Genomic DNA, 27,624 nt, shown 5'->3' on the forward strand with positions numbered 1-27,624 from the left:
GAAAACTAATTTAGTCAGTCAATTCTGGCTGTACTTTGTGTCATCCTATTTACTAGAAAATATTTATGGTAAAAGAGCTCATTTAGCTAGATGATAATTTTCATTGAAATGGCTATAGTTAAATAAATAAATATATATTGCTATATATACTATATATAAGTATATAATAGATATTATATATAAATATATAATATAGTGTATATATATAAATGTACAATATAGTGTATATATATATATATAAATATATAATATATATATTGCTATAGTAGGGGCGCCTGGGTGGCTCAGTTGGTTAAGCAGCTACCTTCAGCTCAGGTCATGATCTTGGAATCTTGGGGTCAAGCCCTCAGTCAGGCTCCCTGCTCAGCAGGGAGTCTGCTTCTCCCTCTCCCTCTGCTTCTCCTCCCCACAACCCCTCATGCTCACACTCTCATTTTTAAATAAATAAATAAATAAATAAACTCACTTCTCCATTAAAAAACAAAACAAAACAAAAACTACCAGTATTTGTAATGACTTAATAACTAAAGACATACACACAAAAAAAATATTTTTAGGTACTCATTGCATTGTTTCCTGAATACTATTTATTTAAATGTCATCCAACCAGCATTTTTCTTTAAGGTAAAGGTTTTGTTTTTTCCAGAATCAAAATATTTCTAACCTTCACAACTAATCAAAACACTGTCAAAAAAGAAAGAATTTTTTAATAAAAACAATTTATTAACACATTTTTCAAAGCATTTTTAAACACAAAATTAAAATTAAAAATAAAGGGAAATCTTATGATACCCAATTTTTCAGATGAGCCTTAAAAAGGAGATATAATCTGTTGGAATTAAAATAGTGTGTTAATCTTGGATTGGCCCTAGGAATTCACTCTCTTCACACTTGAGCTAGAGTTCTCTGTGCTGCATCAGACATGCTGGGCTGAGAATTGGCCACAATATGCTCTTTCACTGCAGCAAACCTCACTGGTAGAGAAAAGCTATTTTTACTTCTCAACACATTTAAGAGAAACTTTCCAGCATTGCTGAAATGCAAACTCTCCTGTATTATGGTGGAATAATCACACTGTAGGGAAAAGAGCAACTGGTAAAATTCACCTTCATGGCAAATATGATCTCAGAGATCCATATTCTGCAGAATTACAAAGTAATTCAAGAACTGAGGAATTACAAAGCAAGCAGGCAACCAAAGATAAACATAAAAACTACAATGATATTGTACCAAAGTAAAACTAATGTTACAAAAATTTTTATAGACAAATTCTCAATATTCATCTTCATAATGCTGGGATTTAAGTACAAACTAAATAAGAAAGAGCAAAGATAATATTCACTTAAATTTTGGAATCGTGGGCACTTAAAATAAGTGCAGTAAAAAGCACCTGTCCCACAGATAGTAAAAATACACACTACAGTGGAATTAGTGAAACACCAAGTTAAACTTTTCAAACATGTAATTGACTAAAATAGATTCCAGAAGCCAGTTTTACATGAGGACTGCTGATTTGTACAGTATCAAAAGTATTTAATGTTTCATGACAATTACACAAATCTTTTCTTGTAGAACTAAAAAGTGAGTGTACATATATATATGTGTGGTTTTTAATTCTATCACAGACATTCACTTTAAAAAATAACACAAGACAATGTCAAATGTCAGTAAGGACTAGAACTGAAATTCTCATACTTTGTTGATGGACACGTAAATCAATTTAGAACACTGATTTGTGATATCTACTAAATTTACATACACCTTACAACCCAGCAATTCTATCCTAGAATTAAGTGCTCCAGACATAGTGATTACAGTGATTACATCTACCAAAAGACAGGTACAAGAACGTTCATAGCAAGATTATTCACAACAGCCAAAAACTAGAAGCAACCCAAAATATCCATTAACAAGAGAATAAAAAATAATAATTTAATGGATTACTACATAGCAATAAAAAGAATGAATTTCTGTTAAATGCAACATGAATGAAACTCATTGGCACAATACTGGCAAGAGAATTCAGATACATAAGATTTCATACTGTATTTGATTATACTACAATAGAGTTCAAGATTAGGCAAAAGTCATCACTTGTAATAGATACCATGATAACAATAACCTTGGTGAGAGTTCAGCCAAAGGAATTATTGAGCAGGAGAACATAGGACATATAAATTCACTCAGCTGAACATTTAAAACCTGTGCATTTTACTTTGTGTGAGTTAAGACATAATAAAAGAAAAAGAAAGAAAGAAAGAAAGAAAGAAAGAAAGAAAGAAAGAAAGAAAGAAAGAAAGAAGAAAGAAGAAAGACAAAGAAAGAAAGACAAGGAAAGGAAGGGAGAAGAAGAGAGGCTTTGACTACCAGTTTTGCCAAATTATCTCTGGCAAATCACTTAAATTCTTCAAAACTGTTTTATCATCAATAAAGGGAAATATCAGCCCTAACAAATTAAAGGGAAAAAATCTACTCAAATCTGAACTCAAATCAGTTCAACAAGCACAAAACAATCATAAGATATATTATTACTACCTCATACGCAGGAACTAAAATTAGCTAAAGGATTCTCTTCAAGTTGGCTTACTCAAGAGATCTTCTGGTCAAAACTCAGAAAATGCCAAGAATAAATTAATGCCTAGATTAAGATAATTCAGCCTTAGACTTAAGTTTTACCCAAAAAAAAGTAATTTCATTTTTAATTTGCAAATTTCTAAATGTCCTTCAAGCATTGCTTTCAACCTAATTGGCTCAGCCATGTAATGAGATTCTTTACAGAAAAATTGTGAACTTGAGAAAATAGTATTTCCTTTATAAATTAGTGCTTTGTATACAACTTTCAAGAACACATCTAATGCATAATATTAGGTTACTTATTATAGTTATAAGTGCTATGTTTGACAATGATTTGTAAAAGAAAATCTTGTACTGAAATACCTTACCACTTAATTTTCTTTTGTATTGCCAGAATATACATCCAGACAATCATTCTAAAAATCTGATCAGAAAAACAAAACTCAGATTCTTATCTTCCCTCTTTAGTGTTCATTCTGTACATATATTTTAATGATCCCCAATGTTTAAGATGTATTAATTTTGTGGCAAGAAGATAAAAGGCATTTAGATAATGAAAATCCTCCAAGAATTGTTTTAAATAATAATGCTCTTGAAACTTAGCCACATAACTGATTATAAATTACTCTGAGTCCTCACAGACTTCACCAGCCAGAGCAGACTACAGTTAAATAACAACCATGAACTGTATAAATTCCTGACACAGCGCTGCTACTTGGGTAGCACTTTTGATGTACTTAACAACAAAGTAGTAAAGAACTAAATCATTAAAGTATCCTACCTCATCTAGAACATTGAAAAGCCACATAGGCACAGCATTACATTATAAACAAAGCCAAAACAGTAAAAATAACTTCATATAAAAAGGATATTAGAACTGCCACGGAAAACAATTTAAGAAATTTGGCCAAAACCAAAAAAACTAAGTTTCATTTCTCTAATTCAAAAATACTGTTATTACATGCTGAAACACGCATGAAACTTAAAAACATGATGCTAAGTGAAAGAAGCTGGTCGCAGACCAAGCACATGCTATGTGCTCTATTTTTATGAAATGGCCAGAGGAAACAGAAAGAGAAAGACAGTATATTAGTGCTTGCCAGAGGTTGGGAGTGGGGAGTAGGAATGAGGAATGACTGTTACTGTGTTACAGGTTTCTTTCTGAGGTGTTAAGAATGCCATAAAATTTCTGTTCATGTCTTCTGCCCATTTCATGTTTGGATTGTTTCTTGGGTGTTGAGTTTAGTAATAAGTTCTTTATAGATCTTGGATACTAGCCCTTTATCTGATATGTCATTTGCAAATATCTTCTCCCATTCTGTAGGTTGTCTTTTAGTTTTGTTGACTGTTTCTTTTGCTGTGCAGCTTTTTATCTTAAGTCCCAATAGTTCAATTTTGCTTTTGGTTCCCTTGCCTTCCTAGATGTATCTAGCAAGAAGTTGCTGTGGCCAAGTTCAAAAAGGGTGTTGCTTGTGTTCTCTAGGATTTTTATGGAGTCCTGTATCACATTTAGAACTTTCATCCATTTTGAGTGTATCTTTGTGTCTGGTGTAAGAGAATGGTCCAGTTTCATTCTCCTGCATGTGTCTGTCCAATTTTCCCAGCACCATTTATTGAAGAGACAGTCCTTTTTCCAGTGGATAGTCTTTCCTCTTTTGTCGAATATTAGTTGACCATAGAGTTGAGGGCCCATTTCTGGGTTCTCTATTCTGTTCCATTGATCTATGTGTCTGTTTTTGTGCCAGTACCACACTGTCTTGATGATCACAGCTTTGTACAACTTGAAATCTGGCATTGTGATGCCCCCGGATCTGGTTTTCTTTTTATTTTTTTTTTTATTGGAGTTCAATTTGCCAACATATAGCATAACACCCAGTGCTCATCCCAGCAAGTGCCCCCCTCAGTGCCCATCACCCAGTCACCCCAACCCCCGCCCACCTCCCCTACCCACTACACCTTGTTCATTTCCTGGAGTTAGGTGTCCCTCATGTTTTGTCACCCTCACTGATATTTTCACTCATTTTCTCTCCTTTCCCTTTATTCCCTTTCTCTAATTTTTAAATTCCCCAAATGAATGACACCATATAATGTTTGTCCTTTTCAGACTGACTTATTTCACTCAGCATAATACCCTCCAGGTCCATCCATGTCGAGGCAAAAGGTGGCTATTTGTCATTTCTAATGGCTGAGTAATATTCCATTGTATACATGGTTTTCTTTTTCATTATTCCCCTGGCTATTCAGGGTCTTTTCTGATTCCACACAAATCTTAAGATGATTTGTTCCAACTCTCTGAAGAAAGTCCATGGTATTTTGACAGGGATTGCATTGAACGTGTAAATCCCCTGGGTAAGCATAGACATATTCACAATATTAATTCTTCCAATCCATAAGCATGGAATATTTTTCCATCTCTTTGTGTCTTCCTCACTTTCTTTCAGAAATGTTCTATAGTTTTTAGGGTATACATCCTTTAGCTCTTTGGTTAGGTTTATTCCTATTTTCTTTTATAAACCTTTCTTCCTAGGTTTATTCCTAGGTATCTTATGCATTTGGGTACAATTGTAAATGGGATTGATTCCTTAATTTCTCTCTTTTCAGTCTTACTGTTCGTGTATAGAAATGCCACTGATTTCTGGGCATTGATTTTGTATCCTGCCACATTGCCAAATTGCTGTATGAGTTCTAGCAATCTTGGGGTGGAGTCTTTTGGGTTTTCTATGAACAATCATTATATGGTTTCACTTATACGGGGAATATAAAAAATAGTGAAAGGGATTATAAGGGAAAGAAGAGAAAATGAGTGGGAAAAATTTGAGAGGGTGAAAAAACATGAGAGACTCCTAAATCTGGGAAATGAACAAGGGGCAGTGGAAGGGGAGGTGGGCAAGGGGATTGGGTGACTGGGTGACAGGCACTGAGGGGAGGACTTGATGGAATGAGCATTGAGTGTTATACTATATGTTTGCAAATCGAACTCATATATATATTTTTTTTTTTATTTATTATTTATTTTTATTTATATTTATATTTATATATAAATTAGATTGTGGTAATGGCTGCACAACCCTAAAGATATTAAAACCTACTGAATTGCAAATGGATGGATTTTATGGCATGTGATACATATTTTGATTAAAAACTTTAAAATGTGGGATCTCTGGGTGGCTCATCGGTTTTGCGCCTGCCTTCGGCCCAGGGCGTAATCCTGGAGACCTGGGATCAAGTCCCACATCAAGCTCCCTGCATGGAGCCTGCTTCTCCCTCTGCCTGTGTCTCTGCCTCTCTCTCTGTCTCTCATGAATAAATAAAATCTTAAAAAAAAAAAAAAACTTTAAAATGTTAGAAACTAAATAAAACTGAAAATTTACTTCCTCACTTGCACTTGCTACCTTTCCGAGTCCTTCACAGCCACACAGTGGCTACCATAATGGTATTTCCATAATGTTGGAACTGTCCAACATCATGGAAAGTTCTGGTGGACAGAACTATTCCAGAACATTAAAAGGCAAGATGAAGTAAGTAATAAGGAGAGGCTGGCAACTTAATCAAGTTATTTACTATCAATAGACAATGTTTATCTAGCAGTAACAAATGCTAAACTGGATCTGCAACAAAATAGCCAGAGATCAGGACCCAATCGAATGGGTGGTCACCTTGCTCCCTCTCACACTAGTATAAGTAAAGCTGGACAGAAGAAAAAGAAAAAGAAAAAGAAAACAAACAAAACAAATCCCCAAATTCTTTCTAAATCCTGCAAAGCTTGTAAGAGATCGCAATATTCATCTTTTTATCAGGACATCAGCACTAATCAACATCCACAGCTGTGTAGCTTCCTCGGAATAGAAGATTGAGAGTACTCACGTTCAAGAGCCAGTATAGAACTGAAGAGTTTAAGGCAAGTGCGTAAGATTTGGCATCATTTATCATTTTCATATTCAAGCAAAGATAACAGAAGGCATGCTAAGGAAAGTCTACTTGTGTAATGTCACTTAAATAAAAACATTTTTAATAATCAGCTTATAACTTCTGATGATGCTTCTGTGGCCATTTTAAAGGTAAGATTGTTGAATCATTCTTATTCACATTTTGCAATATAAAACTTTTGTTTGTTTTATACTGACATCAAGTGGCAGTATCATGTAATGCAATTTCCCAAACTGCTTTTCTATGCTCTTGGAAAACCTAAAGGGATTCTAAGATATATCAGTATTTTGACAAGGCCAAGCAGGCTATGAGACTTGGAAAATGCCTAAAGATCTAACTGCACTTCTGTTGCCTCAAAATGTATTCTCTTGGCAAGAAACTCCTTTCTTTGGGGTTTTTGCTACTCTAGCTAAATGACTTTAGGCAAACTGATACTGCACTCTATGCGGCCAATGTGGCTCACAGTAATACCTAAGTCAGAGAGGAAGTGTGAACATTTAAGGACATGTAAATATGAATGAATAAAGCAGTGCCGGGCACAGAGTAAGAGCTCAATAAGTACTAGTTATCAATTCAGATTCCTCTATTAAATCATATCAGAGGAGAAGCTACCACCTGACGTTCAACTATTAAAGTCTGCTTTCCAAGTTGATGGCAATCTGAAATAGTAAGAACCTTCAAGAAGAGACATCAAGTATGTTTAAGTTTGAAGGGCACAAAAGGGAAGAAGGTCAAAAATTAAAGGCCTTCTTTGCCTTACGATTATCTCTGATACTAATCCTATTTGGGATGTATGTGTGGGAGTCTACCAGGTAAACCACTTTAACTAATGCACTGCCAATTCAATTAATTAGTTTTGTTTTTCCTTTTTTTTTTTTAGTTTTGTTTTTCCAATACACCACACAGAAAAAACAAAATTAAGAATGTCATGTCACCAGAGCTTGCAACTCATCCTATAAACTATAATAACTTACAAACACATTAATAATCACTGAAATAAGTTTATAAGATATATAATTCCAAAAACACCTTCTTAAAAATTTATCAATAAGTCTAATACATGAATTAAAGAATTTTTCAAAATTTCAAATGTAATAATTCAAGTTACGAAAATAAAGATTCTCAAATTAAACATGTGCTTAGGGCTGAATATCTAGACTTCCAACCTACGATCTCCTTACCCTAGTCTGACCCCAAGACTGCTCACCTAGTTCTACACATTGTTCTGATTCCACTTCAGAAACCTAACAGCCATTTTCTGGCCTAACACACTATTTGTCAAGTCCTTCAACCCATGCTCCAAGAGAAGCCCTGCTCTTGGCTTTGAAAATGAGTTCTGCTGCCATCTGCAGTCTCAGAGCACACAAACAGATATATTCCGTGCAGATTATAGAAGCACTGGTAATCAATATGGATATTAAATGGCTTCTACAGAACTTCATTTAGGTCTACTACAGGCAGGCGGTAGACACTATCCTCAGAAGATGCTTTCCAGTTTCCCAGAGATATTTCCCACAAATGAAGATAGATGCACCTCACCTACATTTCTTACTTTCTTTTATTATTCAGTTTATTCTTTTATTTCAGTTTATTATTCTCAACTGGTTCTAATCATGCCAACCCTTACATGTCCAAATTTATTTCCAGTTCTTGAACTATTCAGAACACAACAAAGATAAACTGTTCCCAAATGAGGAAGAGAACTCCAACCAAGAAGGGAATTGGGGAGACATGATTAATTTTAACCTTTACACTTTTGGCTCTACAAAAACGTGGGGAGAGTTTAGTCAAGAAAAGGGCAAGTGGGGGTTCCAGTCAGCATGCAGCCCCACATAAAGCCTTAAGCAATACAGTACAAGTAACAAGTAACTGAACTGTTTCCAACTCCCTGACACACTGTTCACGTATCTGTTAGATACTGGATAGGCTATCAAACAACTGAAGCTTGAAGAGAGTAACCTTATGATTGTTCACTCCAGTTGAATATCTGACTTTAGACTCTTCCACTGATTCTCAGGTCTAAGATAAAGAGACCTGAAAAGAAGAGCAACAGGGAAGAGCAAGTCTCCTGTCTACCAACAGATCACAAATATTTATATATACATAAACATATAGTTTTATAGTTTTTACAATGCTATTAACCTAACTAAAGGTTAATATAGATTTACATTTGGGGACTAGTAAACATCTTTAAATTTTTAAATGACTCAAAATAACTTATATTCACGGTGTTAGGAGGCCAGGGAATTAAGAAGGAATATACTTACATCACTTGAAGAGACTGTTCCTGTTTCAACACCGACACCGCTACCACGCAGTTTCTATTACGAAATAAATAACTTATTACTTAGTTTTGTTTTTAATTTTTATCCTAATTAATCAACTTATGAAAGGGAGCTAAGCAAATTTTATAATTTTCCTAATCCTACTTAATGGAGTTATCAACTAATAAAAAGCATGAGGATGACACAAAATATTCTATATATTACACTCTTCCAGATAATTAAACAGAACAATAATAAACTGAATACTGTGCTCCAGCTAAATTTCATAAGTGAAGCTGGTACAAATTTCCAAGTCTCAGGACTTACTTATTGAATTGTTTTTCAAGTAAGATGACTGTCTTAAGTTGAACGATCTACACTATGTTCTGTGGCAAAGCTTTCAAAATAGGCGCCTAATAATGGGAAGATTCACACAGAACTTAAAAATAGATTATCAACAGCAATACTAGCAAGTTATAATGACAATCAGAATTTCATATGTTATATAATGTCTAAATGACACATAGAAATAACTAAAGAAAAGTTAAGGTAGAAAGTCAAAGGTTGAATGTGCAAGAGAAAAGTGGTAATGAATTTCTGAAAGGATATTTTTATTTTCTTTTACTCAAACTAATTTTATCTATTATCTACTAAGTGTCAAGCATTAGGCAACCTCCCAACCCATATATAATGCTTGCTTAAACTACCAAAAATGAAAAAGCTCCTGTCACTATAAAGCCAACAAAATATCCAAACTTGCAACTAATTTGGACTTTTGAAAGTTTATTTCTATTAAAATAATGAAATTGTGGTCCTTTTTATGAGGGAGAAAACACTAATGATAGAGAAAAAGAGACCTTTCAGATACAGTGCCATCAAATGACATTTAAGCAAAGTAGCAAACAGAATCCCAAATAATCTTAGGTTTCCTTCTTTAAATAACATGTCTGTGATTTGATCCTGCTAGAAGACTATGGAAGAAGTGTTTGTCCACAGCAAGAAAGAGAATGCAATTCAGATCCTAGCACAAGCAGTGACAAGACTCTGAGAAACAAAGCCAGAATGGGGCCTGGGCATCCTGAAGATGTCCTCACTCTGTAGCAGGATTTGCAAAGCAGAAACACCATACCATAACCAAAGAAAGCCAAAGAGTTAGGGATAAAAAGAATACAGCAGAAAGATAAAGAAAAGCTCTTTTAGAGCATTTATCCGATACTGAGAAGCTCAGTTCTAATGAAAACTGTTCTAGACACTGAAATATTTTGCTCCCACTAGTGATGATAAAGGTATTTCCCCAAATTCCTGGACAGTTATAATCACAGTTAATCATTCCAAAAGTGACAAGTCATCTGCGAAGCACAAAACAAATATTCTTGTAAGGAGAAATCTAAGATGAAACAACTCAAAATGTTAGTAGCAAACTACAGTATACATTCTTTCCTACCGATTTCCATTTTATGAATCAAATTACAACAGAGCCTCACTACCATTACCACAAAGCTAACACTAAAACAATGAAGTTTGTTCAGAAGAACTAATTTCAAAAAAAAAAAAAGGAAGGGTGAAGGGAAGGTTAAGCATTCTGATCCCAAATGATATACACTTAGAAATTTAAAATCTCATCTTTACACACCTATTTTTCATGTTCTAAATCACACGTTTTTTAAATATCTCACAAAGTCAGTAAAATCTGCAAATTTGTGGCTCTTATAAAACTATGTAAAAACTAAGCCTCAGGCACCGAGGTGGCTCAGTAGGTTAAGCATCCAACTCTTGGTTTCTGCTCAAGCCATGATCTCAAGGTTGTGGGATCAAGCCTCGTGTTGAGCTCCATACTCAACAGAGAGTCTGCTTCTCCTCTCCCTCTCCTTCTGCCCCTCCTTCTACTCATGTGATCTCTTTCTCTCTCTCGAATTTAAAAAAAAAAAAAAAAAACTAAGCAAAAAAGTCTGTTAAAATTTATGCTGACATAAAAAATACTTAATTATGTTCAATACACTCCAAAATATCCCTATACAAATATAAAAGACAGACTTCCCAAAAAAAGCAACAATTTAAAAAAATAAACCCAAGTAAAACGTCATGCTATCTCTCTTATGCCTCAAATTAAAATCTATTAAAACGTCACCTGAAATCTGAATTATAACTTTCCAAAAGCTTATTTCAAATAGACATTTATTTGCAATCTAACACTGACAACACACTATCAATATTATTTTTCTGGTGCCATTCCTCACATAAGCCATCCCCACATCAAAATCTCATGTTCTTCTACCCTTTCTTCCCCAGAATACTCCTTCCCCACCCACCTTCATCTCACTCCTTCTCTGAGGATCATTCCCAAGTCTCCCCTTACCACTAATATTAGTCACTGGAAGGCTGAAAGAAAGAACCACTGAGCCACCATAAGTATCTTATCATCTGCCTGTTCTAGGAAACCATGAAGACAAAAACAGAAAACCTGTAATTTTCTGTCCTTTAACCAGTCAGCTATTTCCTCCATGGAGAAGTAGAACTAGGGAGGTCTGAAAGCAACCAATATGGCAGTAAGTAGGCTTCACATTTAACCTTAAGCCCAAATGTTTGATCTCAGAGTGACACAATAAATCCTGGAAAGGGGCCACTTGGCAATGGTCATCTTACAGCTGGATCCAGCAGCTCCAGGCTTACCCAGGGGTGCCTCAAAGCCTGGTATGGACTCTTTGGCAACACTAGAATAACTGGATTGGCCAATGATCTGTAATGTGCTGTCCGTAGTTTAAAACTCCCCTGGCAGCACCCAGAGCCAGTTTGTTTATTGGTGTAGTCAGACAGCTTGGCTTGTTCTGTGGCCAGAAGGACATAAATGATACACTAGAAACTTGTGAGGAGCTCTCCCCAAACCAAAGGTATCCCACACAAATCTTGGAGGTTCAGGGTCCCAAAGCAGACATGGGAGCTGCACCTGAAGTCTCTCAGCCTGAAACCTGCCTGCACTCTGTCTCCTGCTATACTGTTTCTTTTCCCTTCTTACAAGCCTTACATAAATATGCTTTCTGGAATTGTGCAAGTCCTTTTAGTTCTCCCACCTGTGTGATCTTGGTAGCCAACTGCAAAGAGATTCCCTGCCCACTGAAAAGCATGAATGAAAATTCCAAGTGGCAGAAAGATAGAAAGGTTTGAGTTGAAGCTAGTCAAAGAAAGAAAAAGTGAAGCATATCATACCTAAGAGTCGTTTGACTTATTAAGCTCAAAATGGCATTATTTAATATAACTTTTTTGTGATTTCACGTATTATCATAAATAGCTTAATATGGGTATACATGCCTTTCAAAAACAGTAAAAAAAAAAAAAAAAGTGTCTTTTACCTGTGAACTGAGTTGAGTTTTTATCCAATTGAAATAGTAATTTAAGTCACTGCCTTCCATCAGTTCTTTTCCCCAAGCTGCTAATTTTGCAATAATTCTTGCTGCCTGAAAAATAAAAATGTATTTAAATACGATGTTGATTCTAAAATCACATTCAAAAGCAAGACTCATAACCATTTTGCATGATTTTTGTTAATACTCATCCAAAATAAGTTTGCATTTCATTTTTAAAAATATATTTTGCAAAAGAGTCAAAATGTATTTTTAAATAGTTTCTTTAAGGTAAAACAAAATTAGATACATTTTAAGAATTTCATGACATTCCTTGTATTATTTTCAGTTTCAAAAGTAAGATTGGGATTCATTATAAGACCAGCAAAACTCAAAAGAGTCTTTCTTTTTCTTTTTTGGAGGTACTAAGTATTTTTAATAATTTGTAGATGCTATTATTCAAAAACCTATAGACTTCTCCAAATTACTTGCCAGAGTTTGGAGCAATGTCTACAACAAATTGCCAGCTGCTACCTTCATTTATTCCAAGCCCCTTGTGAGTCCTCACACTCAAAAATCTGTATCTTAGTAAAAAATACATCCTGGGTATTAAACACCCATCTCTCGATATAACCTTTTTTCCCTCATCTAAAGATTTCTCAGGGGACGCCTGGGTGGCTCAGTGCTTGAGTGCTGCCTTTGGCCTAGGGCGTGATCCTAGAGTCCTGGGATGGAGTCCCGCATCAGGCTTCCTGCATGGAGCATGCTTCTCCCTCTGCCTATATCTCTGCCCTTCTCTCTCTGTATCTCTCATGAATGAATAAATAAAAAATCTTTTAAAATAAATATTTCTCAGGTTTCTTCAAGCTATAAAACTAATCATGAATTTTCTTATTAAATAGACAGTATAAGAATAACAAATCATCATGTTGTACATTTTAAATACCTTACAATTTGTCAATTATACCTTGATAAATCTGGAAAATATATTTATGCACACACACAGGCAGTATAAAATACTACTTGTCCATACACAAACCCGATTTAATATTCTTTCAGTACTTTCTGAAACCAAGTCACTGTTTCAAAACTCCAATTATTCAGTAATAATTAATCCTAGTAGAGAATGAGAGGTTGAGGTTAGCTAACCCAAAATCACAGCTATACTGGTAAACTGTTCTTACACATGAAGATAGTGGACACAGGCGATGAAGGCATATTTTCAAGGTCAGTATGGCAGGCATTCAAGTGCCAGAGCAGATTTAGAATCCTACACCACGGAAGGCTAACCACAGCACTCTGAATCATGCACAGAGTTGTGACATACAGATGTTTTCATGTGCCTCACTAAGTGAATTTACAGATACATTTAAAACTGATCTAACTTTCACAAAGATATGTGACTTGAAAGGATTCCTATAAGGAAATCAGGGATTGAAAACATTATCAGCTACGTAAGCACAAGCAACATGGAAAAGATAAAGGAATGGAGATGACATTTTCACTCTTGAAATAAGCTCTTCATCAGCATGTGGTAAACCAATGACCGTGCGACCTTCAGAATTGTTGAGATTAGCCAAAAGTAACCTAAATAATAAAGAAATTAAAACATAGTTCTGGCTACACAATGAATGATGCTGAATCTTACCCTAAATGTATATGTGGTCTTTAATATATTTATCTATTTTATTATAAAACCACCAAAATTAGTAAGTCATTTATACCATGTATCCAAACAATAAAAACAAGTCTCTACTTAAAAAGACCCAAGTCTCTACAATAAAAAAAAATAAATAAATAGGGGATCCCTGGGTGGTGCAGCGGTTTGGCGCCTGCCTTTGGCCCAGGGCGCGATCCTGGAGACCCGGGATCGAATCCCACATCGGGCTCCCGGTGCATGGAGCCTGCTTCTCTCTCTGCCTGTGTCTCTGCCTCTCTCTCTCTCTCTCTCTCTCTCTCTGTGTGACTATCATAAATAAATTTTAAAAATTAAATACATACATACATACATACATACAGTATTGTTTTTTAAAAAAGTATTCTTGGGACACCTGGGTGGCTCAGTTGGTTAAATCCCTGCCTCTGGCTCAGGTCATGATCCCAAGGTCCTAGGATCAAGCCCCAGCATCAGGCTCCCTGCTGAGCAGGAAGTCTGCTTCTCCCTCTCACTCAGCCCCTCCCTCTCCATTCATGTTGTCTCTCACTTTGTCACTCAAATAATTAAATAAAAATCTTTAAAAATAGTATTCTTTAAAATATAATTTCATGAGTCCTCCTTTTTAATTTCTCTTTTTGTAAAGGCTTTATAAAATGCAAAATATATGAATACACTCATACATAAATGACTATAAATACATATGGAGAGAAAGACACATGCTCAAAAATGTTTCACTAAAGTAGTCCTTGATTTCAAAAGTTCAAAGACATCTACTGAAATGAACAGCCTCAGGAGCTCCGCACTGCAGCCCACTGAATAGAAAAAGCTGGTACAAAGATTTATTCTCTCAACTCTCCTCTCATACCTTCTCTAGCCTCCATAAGAGACTGTTCAGAGTTAAGACATCCAAAGATAGCCTTTCAGGGTAAGTTTAAAACAAGAGTGTGTTTGTGATATTAAAAAACAAGTAATTACTAAATTAAAATAAAAAGTAGGGGATCCCTGGGTGGTTCAGCGGTTTAGCGCCTGCCTTTGGCCCAAGGCGTGATCCTGGGGTCCCAGGATGGAGTCCCACGTCGGGCTTCCTGCGTGGAGCCTGCTTCTCCCTCTGCCTACGTCTCTCCCTCTCTCTCTCTCTCTGTCTCATGAATAAATAAATAAAATCTTTTAAATAAATAAATAGTAAATAAATAAAAAGTAAACACTGTAGCTACTTCTAAAAAAATTATATTTCTATACTAAAATGTGATTAATCCTGTCAGACAATTGAAAGCTCTTTGTGCTTGTAATCTAGTAAAGGTTTTTATGCTAATGAACTCAACAAATACTCTCAAAAACTTTAACTGTATCAGAGTGACTCCATCTCCTTTGTCTTCCCAATATCCCCACATTACTAACCATTAATAAGGAAATGCTGCTCTGAAAAGTTAACATCACAGCCATTACTCCTTTGGGAACTGGGAGGTTACCAAGTCATAAATAGCCCAAGTATGCTTCTTCCCCAAGTCAGAAATCTTATCAATTAAAAATTTACCATATGAACAGTAAAGAGATCCTGGCGATTCAACATTGGCAAAAAGTAGGACCAGGCAGTGTTCTTGCTGCGTTTAGCATAATCAAAGAAAATGCTAACCCGCTGGTGATTTTCCTAAAAAAGAAAAAAATGATATTACCATTCAGAATGCATTTTACTACTGTGCACTGCTTCTCAACCTTTCATTCTGTGTCTCCTTAGTCAGTGTGTTTTCTTCTTCCAGTTGCTATTATGGTGGGTGGTGAAGGGGGAAGGCATAGATGCTTTAAAAATAAAATCACCTTTGGGGAGCCTAGGTGACTCTTAATTTTGGCTCAGGTCATGATCTCAATCAAGGTTGTGAATCAAGCCCTGCACTGGGCTCCACACTCAGCAAGGAGTCTGCTTGAGATTCTCTCTTCCTCTCTCTTTGCCCCTCCCCATAAACACGCACACATGTGCACAGGCACATGTTCTCTCTCCCTCATTCTCAAATAAATAAATATTTGAAAGTATAAAATAAAATCACCTTTAGTTATTATGATTAGCTTTAAGTGAGCCAAGCTAGCAAATCGCAACCCTGAAGGAAGTAGAAATCTAAGGTATATTTCTTCTGAGCCTGAACCTCTGACCTGCCCTTCCCAATGTTGTCTCCACACAAATAAAATCAGAGTACTCCTAGCATGTTATAATAGAAAAATTAGGGCAGATGAAGATAGCAAAAAATAGCATATAACACTAGCAGATAGACATAGGATTTGAGGAACAATTAATTCTTAGCTCAAATCATGCACACTCTACTTCTCACTTAAGTTTTATCTGCATTTCACTAGCTCAAATACACTTTCTGATTCACTGAATGAGTATAGTCGCTAAGCAGCAGTATTTGGTAAAAGCACAAAAAAATCACATAAACAATAATTTTCAGATCAACATTTAACTCCTTTAAATACATTGTTTTTAATTTTGGTTGTTGCTAACAGTTGCTTATTTGAGGAAGAGACTAACACCTCCTTAAGTAATGAATCACTATAGTTCAGAAAAACAACTGCAAGTTATGATACTGATTTTATCAAAGGACTCAAAATTTGAATAGGTCATCATTTATTCCATTGGTGGATTATTTCCCAAGCTAAAACTGTAACTATCATTGACACATAAATGAATAAAGTACACTTCATACAGAAATAAGTTTAAAATTCATCTTTCTTGGGGCACTTGGGTGGCTTAGTCATTTAAGCCTCTGACTCTTGATTTCAGCTCAGGTCATGATCTCAGGGTTGTGAGGTTGAGCCCCACAAGGGCCTCCCCTCACTCAATGAGGATTCTCTCTCTCCCCCTCCTTCTGCCCCTCCCCCCATTCACTCATTCTCTTATTCTCAACTAAATAAAATCTTAAAAAAAAAAAAAAAAAAAAAAAAAAAAAAACTCCTCTTCCTTGACTGGTCCTTTGTGGTTTCAATTCCTGCAGAGGAGGATTTGAAACAGCAGAATAGGAGGGGGGCCCTGAGCTTGCCTCGTTCCTCAAACAGGAAATCAGCTGGATAAACAGAAAATCACTTTGAACAAAAGGAACTCGATCTGAGGATTAAGAAAACAGTCTGCAGAACTGGAAGCACAAAATGTGGCAGATGCGAGATTCAGAGTGGTGAACTGGAGAAAAAAGCCACAGTTTGCCATGAAAAGGAGGGAGCCCTTTTGGGGAAGGGAGAGGGAGAGAGCAGCATCCAGGGTTCGCACAAGATGTCTCAGTGTGCGGATCCCCTGGGTCATACTCCTGAAGCACATTCAGAAGACTGTATGCTGCCTCTCCAAGGACAAAAGACCCGTGAGTCACCACTAAGCAGCCACTCAATAGCTTAGGACAGAAGTGTTATGTGCGGAGGACAGATAACCTGGTCACAGCTTTTTATGATGCACCACAACAAAGTCCAGCCACTCTGCATAAGCCGTGTGACTGATTTTCTGGGACAGAATGGTGTTGGGCACACCAGGAGGCTCTCCTCTAGGGTAAGGGAGCAGGAAGGCACTTTGGTGGGCCCTTTAAGATTTGGAGTTTTGAATCCCCGCCCCTGGCCAAAGATAAAACACAGGAGAATTGTGGCACTGGGCATGCCTGGGCACAGACAGATTGAAGACAGGATCTGATGAAAGTCTGAGACACAGAAGGGGAGATTTTCGCTTTACGATAAGGACTTCCTGAACAGCAGTGGCTGCAAGTTCCCCATCTGAGGAATGAAAGGGCAGGGAATGCCATCTTACACACTCAAGCACACATACATACACACACACACACACACACAACCACCCACCAGTACCACAGGACTTTAGAGAGAAACACAATGCCTCCAGTAGAGGCCAGAATCCCCTACACTAAACCCTATCCCCCTGACCTGACAAGAGCATCTTTACAACAGCAAGTCTGACTGTGAGCCAGCCTAGCAGGCCTCTCCCTTAAAAAACCAACACAGGCCCCCCGTGTATACCAAGTCTCCTGCACACAGTGTTCAGCATCAGCTTCAGTTATGGTGAAAAAAGGACTAGGCTTTCCTTTTTTATTATTATTTCTTACTTATTTTACTTTTTTTTTCTTTTCTTTTTTCTTTTTTGCTTTTTCCTTTGGTATCAGGCTTAGAGATTTTGGTTCATTTGTTGGTTTCTTTCTCTCCTTTTCTCATTTTTTGGATCAGGCTTTCTTTCTTCTTTTTCCTTTTTTTTTTCCTTCTTTCTTTTTTATTCTTTGGAATCAAGCTTATAGTTTTTGTCTGGTTGTTTGCTTTTTTTTACTCTTCCTTTTGTCTTTTATTGGATCGGATCTTTTTTTTTTTTTTTAAACCAGGCTTGTCTTAACAAACAAATCAAAGCACAGCTAGTTAAAGGTCCAAACACTCCCCAAGGAGGAGGAACTCTACAGAGGACCAACCTGTGGGAAAGAGCTGTCAAACACAACAGCAAAGTAGACACAGCATACACCAGAATCACTTCCTGAAATGCCAGGCCCTAGACCTGTATGGGCATGACCCCTTCTTAATGTGTATTACTTTTGGGACCAAGAAACATAACAAGCTTTCATAATATGCAAAAGACAGAAACCTAGACACAGCAACAAGATGGAAGAATTATCCCTAAAAGAAAGATCAAGAAGAAATTATAGCCAGGGATTTATTCAAAGGAGACATAGCAATGTATGTGAACAAGAATTTAGAGTAACAATCATAATAATACTAACAAGGTTTCAAAGAACATGGAAGACCAGAGAAACCCTGGCTGCAGAGATAAAAGACCTAAAAACTAGTGAGGCTGATATTTAAAAATGCTATAACTGAGATGCAAAACCAACTGGATATAATCACAATGAGGATGGAAGAAGCAGAGGATCGAATAGGTAATAAAATTACAGAAAATAATGAAGCTGAAAAGAAAAGGGGGCAAAAAACTACTGGATCACAAATACAGATTTAGGGAATTGAGAGATTCCTCAAAGCATAATAATATCTGTATCACAAGAGTCCCAGAAGAAGAGCAGGAATAAAGCAGAGGTTTAATTGAACAAATTGTGGCTGAGAACCATAAAGGTTCTCAAGGCCAAGAGGCACAAAGAACTCCCCTCAGAATCTCCAAAAACAGGTCAACACCAAGACATATCAGAGTGAAACTTGCAAAGATAGAGAATTCTGAAGGAGACAAAAAGTCCTCAACCTACAAGGGTAGACTCATAAGGTTAGCAGAGATCTAGCCACAGAAACTTGGCAGGCCAAAAAGCAGTGGCATGATATATTCATTGTCCTGAATGGGAAAAGTATGCAGCCTAGAATATTTTATTCAGCTAGGCTGTCCTTCAAAATAGGAGAGATAAAGAGTTTCCAAGACAAGCAAAAACTAAAGGAGTTCATGAACACTAAACCAGTTCTACAAGAAATACTAAAAGGGACCCTTTGCACAAGAAAGAGACCAAAAGCAACAAAGACTAGAAAGGAACAGAGACAATCTACAGGAACAGCAATTTCACAGGTAATACATCTAATACACTATATTCATATATTTCAATATTACTCTGAATGTAAATTGACTCAATGCTCCAATCAAAAGATACAGAGTATCAGAATAGATTTTAAAAAAAAGATCCATCAATATGCTGCTTACTAGAGACTCATTTTAGACCCTGAGCTATAATGCTGTATAATGCTGTATAAATACAGCATCCATTCCTGATCAAAACTCTTCAGAGTGCAGGGATAGAGGGAACATTCCTCAGCATCTTAAAAGCCATCTACGAAAAGCCCACAGCAAATACCATTCTCAATGGGGAAACACTGGGAGCCTTTCCCCTAAGATCAGGAACAAGACAGGGATGTCCACTCTCACCACTGCTATTCAACATAGTACTAGAAGTCCTAGCCTCAGCAATCAGGCAACAAAAAGAAATAAAAGACCTTCAAGTTGGCAAAGAAGAAGTCAAACTCTCCCTCTTCGCCGATGACATGATACTCTACATAGAAAACCCAAAAGACTCCACCCCAAGATTGCTAGAACTCATACAGCAATTTGGCAGTGTGGCAGGATACAAAATCAATGCCCAGAAGTCAGTGGCATTTCTATACACTAACAATGAGACTGAAGAAAGAGAAATTAAGGAGTCAATCCCATTTACAATTGCACCCAAAAGCATAAGATACCTAGGAATAAACCTAACCAAAGAGGTCAAGGATCTATACCCTAAAAACTACAGAACACTTCTGAAAGAAATTGAGGAAGACACAAAGAGATGGAAAAATATTCCATGCTCATGGATTGGCAGAATTAATATTGTGAAAATGTCAATGTTACCCAGGGCAATTTACACGTTTAATGCAATCCCTATCAAAATACCATGGACTTTCTTCAGAGAGTTGGAACAAATTATCTTAAGATTTGTGTGGAATCAGAAAAGACCCCGAATAGCCAGGGGAATTTTAAAAAAGAAAACCATAGCTGGGGGCATCACAATGCCAGATTTCAGGTTGCACTACAAAGCTGTGGTCATCAAGATGGTGTGATACTGGCACAAAAACAGACACATAGATCAATGGAACAGAATAGAGAACCCAGAAGTGGACCCTCAACTTTATGGTCAACTAATATTCGACAAAGGAGGAAAGACTATTCACTGGAAAAAAGACAATCTCTTCAATAAATGGTGCTGGGAAAATTGGACATCTACATGCAGAAGAACGAAACTAGACCACACTCTTTCACCATACACAAAAATAAACTCAAAATGGATGAAAGATCTAAATGTGAGACAAGATTCCATCAAAATCCTAGAGAAGAACACAGGCAACACCCTTTTTGAACTTGGCTACAGTAACTTCTTGCAAGATACATCCATGCAGGCAAGAGAAACAAAAGCAAAAATGAACTATTGGGACTTCATCAAGATAAGAACCTTTGCACAGCAAAAGAAACAGTCCACAAAACTAAAAGACAACCTAAAAAGAATGAGAGAAGATATCTGCAAATGACCTATCAGATAAAGTGCTAGTATCCAAGATCTATAAAGAACTTCTTAAACTCAACAGCAAAGAAACAAACAGTCCAATCATGAAATGGCAAAAGACAGAAATCTCACAGAGAAGACATAGACATGGCCAACATGCACGTGAGAAAATGCTCTGCATCACTTGCCATCAGGGAAATACAAATCAAAACCACAATGAGATACCACCTCACACCAGTGAGAATGGGGAACATTAACAAGGCAGGAAATAACAAATGTTGGAGAGATTGTGGAGAAAGGGGAACCCTCTTGCACTGTTGGTGGGAATGTGAACTGGTGCAGCCACTCTGGAAAACTGTGTGGAGGTTCCTCAAAGAGTTAAAAATATACCTGCCCTACGACCCAGCAATTGCACTGCTGGGGATTTACCCCAAAGATACAGATGCAGTGAAACGCCGGGACACCTGCACCCCGATGTTTCTAGCAGCAATGTCCACAATAGCCAAACTGTGGAAGGAGCCTCGGTGTCCATCGAAAGATGAATGGATAAAGAAGATGTGGTTTATGTATACAATGGAATATTACTCAGCCATTAGAAGAGACAAATACCCACCATTTGCTTTGACGTGGATGGAACTGGAGGGTATTATGCTGAGTGAAATAAGTCAATCGGAGAAGGACAAACATTATATGGTCTCATTCATTTGGGGAATATAAAAAATAGTGAAAGGGAATCAAGGGGAAAGGAGAAAAAATGAGTGGGAAATATCAGAAAGGGAGACAGAACATAAAGACTCCTAACTCTGGGAAACGAACAAGGGGTGGTAGAAAGGGAGGTGGGCGGGGGGTGGGGGTGACTGGGTCTGAGGGGGGCACTTGATGGGATGAGCACTGGGTTTTATGCTATATGTTGGCAAATTGAACTCCAATAAAAAAACTTAGTACAACGGGACGCAGTAGGCCATTAATAAATGTTTTTCCTTATAAACTGACAAAACAATGCTCCACATAAACAACCAGACTGACACTGTTCTTTAAGTCCTGAGACATGCAGTCAGCCACTGGATTTAGCAGCCAGGTTCCCTGTCTCAAAAAAGAACCACTCTGTACACCAACAATTTAAACCTAGATGATACTCTGGTGTAAAATACAGAACTGTGAATAAGGGAAGCCCCTCTGTGTTCAGGGACAGTAAAACAAGAAAAAAAACTATGCAACTGGAAAAGTCTCAGATGATAAGCAAAATATTTTCTTTTTTTAAGATTTTATTTATTTATTCGTGACAGGCACAGAGAGAGAGGCAGAGACACAGGCAGAGGGAGAAGCAGGTTCCATGCAGGAAGCCCGATATGGGACTGATCCCAGGACTCTGGCATTACATCCTGAGCCACAGGCTCAATCGCTGAGCCACCCAGGTGTCCCCACAAAATGTTTTCCAAAAGACAAGACTTCTGAGGGTAAGCACCTTGCCTACATTCAGCACTGAACCCCCAGTGCTTGGCACTGGCCTAGAACATAGCAGGGGCATTGAAATCTGTTGAATGACTGAAAGAAAAGAAGCCACATCACCTGTAAGTACAAAGAGCATCCAGAAAGCCTCAAGTGATTCACCCAACATCACCAGTATTCAACACAGAACTACTGAGGTATTATGGAAAAAAATACAGATTGACTTCTAGGCATCCTGTAACCTAGTGCGTGGGCATTCCCATCTTTAACACTATTAGCAATTACAACTGTAAAAGAAAACTCATGGTATAAGTAACAAAAATATTGTTACTTGTACAGAATAGAAAACAATGAAATCACCAAGTCATCAAATGTATTTAACTAAAGAATATACGTACCTGCAGCATATCATCCACCATAGTTAGTATGTACTGAACTGTCTGTTCTTTGGAGATATGAGTCATCAAATTTATAACTGTTTTAGCACACTGGGAAAGAATGAAAGTAATGTTATTTTCAACCACAAACACAACAACTTAATGGAATTTCAGTAAAATATTATTTATCTTGCACAAATTATAATACAAATGCTATTAAACAACAGATTCTAATTACAGAAAATGTATATCTTTTACAAACATTGTGATGAAGTATGGGAGAAACATACTATGACTTGCATTAGATTTGTGATCATTTCATCGTGATAAATTTCAGTGTTTACTACTATTAAATAGACCTACCAACTATAACTCCTGACTGCATGTTAACAATAAAGATTAAGTTATGTAGACACCCAAAAATTATCATTGATTTTGGGTGTTATTTTTGTTTTGTTTTTGCATTTGCTGGGAAGCAGAACACTTCAGCAACAAGAGTACTAGGGATTAGAATCAGAAGGCCATGACCTGTTTCCATCCTACAACTTATTAACTATGTGATAATGTCTGGAATTCAACAAAAACAAACAAATTCTCTGGAGCCAAGAGCATGTTTCCCCACAGATCTCCCAAGATTATTGTGAGAATCAGACTGAGTTGCATATAGGGTCCTTCAGGCCATCAGGACTCCACATCAGAAAATCTGATGGACAGTAGGACTGCAACATATTCTAGTGAAAATATAAAGTGGGGAAATTTTTCTAAAAAAAAAAAAGTTAAGCAACTTTAAAAACAACATATGCTTTGAAACTTAATTCCCCTTCCAGGAATCTATCCTAGAAAGATTTTCAGAAATGCATTAAAGGATAGAGGAATAAACATACCCATTATAACATTTTTCCAAAATGAACAAAGAGAACTGGAAATCATTCAAATGTCTTTCAATAAAAAAGGATTTTTAGCTAAATAATGATACATACCTACAATGGAATATCACAAAGTCATTAAAAAAATTTTTCTAGAATTTTTAATGACAGAGGTATTGATAACATAATGTTTATATCCATCACCTGACTGCCTTCAGTTTGGAGCATCTCCTGCTTCTCTTCAGGACTTCTTTTCATTTCAAACCTTTGAATGAATTCACAATCTTCAGCAGAAATCATCTGCCCCCTAGAAAGTAAGAATAAGTTGGTTTTCTTTAGTAAGAGTTGAATTGTCACTGTGAGCAAGAGATACAGGAATTCCTCATCTTTCTCCTCTCTCCTCAGTAGTTAACACCTATGGTAGGCACACAAGGTCCTGGCATCAGACAGACCTGAGAACAAGCTTAGCTCCACCACGTACTGACCATGCAACCTCTCTGGACCTGAGTTAATTTATCTGCAAGATGGGACTAATATGCACATTGCCATTAGCGGCTGATTTGAGGATAGTGTTAAATGATTCACAGAAGGTAGTTAGCGCAGTGCCTGGCCAGTAGGAAGCACTCAATAACTGACACCTCTTAGCACTGTCCAAAGTCTCACCCTATCCCCTTCCCAGACAAAAAATTCACTTGGTTTTCCACTCCATCAAAACCAAAGCCACTTTATATGAACTTCTACAATCATTGCCTCCAGCATATTCTCATATTCCCTCTGGACTCAGAAAAATGTGATCCTCCTCCTCTCTGAAAAAATAACTTTGCCATCTTGACCCCCCTGTTTTGGCAATCCTCCCACACTATCCTGCTTTCCTCCTACTTCTTTCAGGGGTCCCTTCCTCGAAAATGGCTCTTTGCTCAAGGCTTCTCTCCAGGCTCAATCCTTGGAATCTTGCTTTTCTCTCCCAAATTCTTTCCTTGAGTGAGATTTAAACTGAGAGTTTAGCCTTCTCTCTCTGCCAAACCATTTCCAACTATCTTCCACTTGTCATTTTCACAAATTCAACATCATCACAACTGAACCATCATCGCCTTCCCTTCCAACTCAGCTTAACCTCACAACTAACTCACTCAGCTCATCAACAACTCAAACCCATTTGTCAACCCATTTGACACTACCTTGTAAAAAGACCTATCAGCAAAACAGCCTTGCTAGTTTCTGTGACACTGGATACTTCGGGACATACATCAATCTTTTCAGACTATCAGTATAGTGGGTAAAGTATAGAATTTGCATCAATCTGAGGAAGAGTTCCAACTCCAGTTGTGAAACTTTAGCAGGTCACTACCCCTCTGAGCAACGTTTGCCACACCAGAAAAATGGCAATTATAATACTACCTGCTCTGGTCTGCTGAGCAGTTATGAAAAAATACAAGAAAAAGCACTTGATGGATGTAAGCATGAAGTAAATGTAAGTTTAAAATTAAAAATGTAAAAAAAAAAAAAAGAAAAAAAAAAAAAAAAAAAAATAAAAATAAAAATAAAATTAAAAATGTCTTATAATATGCTTTGTCATTCAAATAGCATCAATATATTTTTTAACTCGGTAGTTAAAAAACTGCCCTTCCTCACCCCCTGCCCCCCAAGTATGTTGAGAGACTAGTGTTCCACAAAAGCCCAATTAGGGAAACAATGAATTTGAAGCCAATTTCCCCATACACATAGTTACAGAAATATAGTCCTTTTTCAGATCTGGCTTGGATTGGGTTCCTAGTGGCAAGCCTTGACATGGAGATTGGTGTACAGGCAGTCTACGCAGGCAGCGCTCCCAGGAGACCAGGGATGGAGTGGGGAACACAGAGCGAGGAAGGTAAAGAGCCCAGCAGGAATTCAGGCAAAGTTCTATATCAAACATAACCATTTCTTGACACTCTCTTCCTGAGCTTCCAGATTCTTCTCGTCCTTCTCAGGCCATTCATTAGTGCTCTTCACAGACTCCTTATCTCCTACCCTCTGCCTCAGGTTCTATGGGAGGCTCTCTTCATTTGCACTCCCTGAATCCTCCCTGAGTGCTCCCAGCTAGCCTCTGTGCTGGTAGCTCACAGTCTTCAGCTCCAGCCCAGGCCACCCTGCTGCAGTGCCCACTCACACATGGGGACCTCTCCTCCCACACAGCAAGCACACAGGCACTCCAGACCCTACAAGGACAGAACTGAGATCACTAACATATATCCCTACACACACTCCATCACAGACTGGCTAATGGGATAATGAAATTAACAAAAAAAAAAAAAAAGACACTTTGCCCTGTTATCTTTGTGCCTAAGCACTTCACATACCAAGCAAGAAAAAATGCACTCTGTACCCTAGGATAGACCAAAATAACAAGGTCATCGTGTCCAGTTCTGGCCCCAAAACAAATGCAGTCTTTTTCATAAAACTGAACTTCCCAGCTAAAACAATTGCAGCCCCAAATTTTGCTATGCTGTTATATAAAAGCATATCACAACCTTTGCAGATAGGATAATCATGTGAAAAAATTGTGGTTTTTCTACCATGAAAAAAGTGTACAATGAAGATTACAGTTGGTGACCTTATCATTTTACAGCTTTCTTTTCCATTTAAATAACTGGTTTTTATTTGGTAAGCCAGTCCTTCTCAAGTCTTACTTTCTTGCATTTGTTCTAAGTAACTTTTTCTTTTTTGCTTAAATTCTTTTGTTTCTGAATCTTCCTTTAGCAGTCCCATAACCTACAACTTAGGGACTCTTGTCTCTTTTCTAGAGACCTGCCTGCAACCAGTCCTAACAACCCTTCCACCTAGCATCACTCTCCTCCAGACTTCCCTGCCTCTGGAGTAGCTCAGCCCTCAGGTAATGATCCACTCCTCCCCTACATCCCTCTTACCTACCACCAGCCAGTTTTCTCAAGCACACATCTGACCGCATTACTTTTTTCATATCAGTCAGATTGTGAATTTGTACGGCAGTTCTACCTAGCACCTAGGTAGAAAAACCTGTATTAGCATGTACATGTTATTTTTTTTTAAAGACTTATTTTAGAGAGTGTATGGGCAGGGAGGGCAGAAGGAGAGAGAAAGCAGGCTCCCCACTGAGCTGGGAACCTGATGATCTCAAGACCCTGAGATCATGCCCTGAATCAAAACCAAGAGTCATAGACTTAACCAACTGAGCCACCCAGGCACACTACAGTGAAGGCCTTTCTGAGGCCACCTGTGCAGACACCTGCATGAAGCGAGTTAATGAGCCAAGTAATCTAGGGAGGAACTTCTAGACAGAAGTATAAGTCCAAGGACAGTGGCACAGCAGTAGCTGGAAAGAGCAAGAAAAGCAGAATTGCTGGGTGTTTGTGAACAGGGTTGCATAATCTGATTCATATTTTCAAATGACTGTCACAGAGCTGTAAAGAACTGCTCTTCAATTCCACTTCTGGATATTTATCTCAGGAAAACAAACGCTAATTCAAAAAGATATGTGCACCTCAATGTTTACTGCTGCATGATTTACAACAGCCAAGATGTGGAAGCAGCCTAAGTGTCCACCAACAGACATTTGGATAAGGAAAATGTGGTGTATACATAATGGAATATCATGCAGCCACTCAAAAGGGATGAGAATCTGCCATTTGTACAACATGGATGGACCTAGAGGGTAATATGCCAAGGAAAATAAGTCAGACAGAGACAAAATACTGCACGTTTTCACGTTTCCATTATGTGGGGAAATGAAAATATAAAAACAAACAAAACAGAAACACATTAACAGATACAGAGAACAAGTGGTGACCATAAGAGGAGGGGTGTGAGGGGAAGGGCAAAATACGCCAAGGGGATTAAGAGGTACAAACTTCTAGTTATAAAATAAATAAGTCACAGGGATGAAAAGTACAGCATAGGGAATACAGTCAATAATATTGTTCTAACTTTGTGTGGTGACAGATGGTAACTAGACACACCAAGTGATCATTTCATAATGTATAAAAATATCTAATCACTATGCTGTATTCCTGAAGCCAACATAACACTGTAGTCAATTAAATCAATATTTTTCATTAAAAAAAAAAAACAGTTGCTCCAATGAGGAACGGTAAAAGCAGGAACAGCAGGCAAAGGGCTGTAAGAAGAGAGCATGTGGGCAATAATGACAGCTTACATAGAGCAGTGA

At 37.3% G+C, this 27,624-nt stretch overlaps 1 protein-coding gene across 7 annotated transcripts in view; it reads right to left on the reverse strand.

Annotated features, from left to right (window-relative positions):
• The window catches only part of ATP6V1H (ATPase H+ transporting V1 subunit H), a 162,906-nt gene that overhangs the window by 94,009 nt on the left and 41,273 nt on the right, over positions 1-27,624 (reverse strand). For 5 of the 7 annotated variants that reach the window (XR_003147585.3, XM_025477734.3, XM_035708351.2 and 2 more), the window contains 5 exons: positions 23,646-23,748; positions 22,597-22,686; positions 15,295-15,408; positions 12,113-12,217; positions 8,769-8,822 (listed from right to left, as the gene is read on the reverse strand). Coding sequence is in view for 6 of the 7 variants with exons in the window: in XM_025477734.3 (XP_025333519.1) it covers positions 8,769-8,822; positions 12,113-12,217; positions 15,295-15,408; positions 22,597-22,686; positions 23,646-23,748 (466 nt within the window). In the remaining variant the exon portion in view is untranslated. The remainder of the gene's footprint in view (positions 1-8,768; positions 8,823-12,112; positions 12,218-15,294; positions 15,409-22,596; positions 22,687-23,645; positions 23,749-27,624) is intronic. The other 2 variants (XM_049103903.1, XM_025477735.3) reach the window with 1 other exon arrangement.

This window comes from Canis lupus, chromosome 29, assembly GCF_003254725.2.
Source record: "Canis lupus dingo isolate Sandy chromosome 29, ASM325472v2, whole genome shotgun sequence".
NCBI lineage: Eukaryota > Metazoa > Chordata > Mammalia > Carnivora > Canidae > Canis > Canis lupus.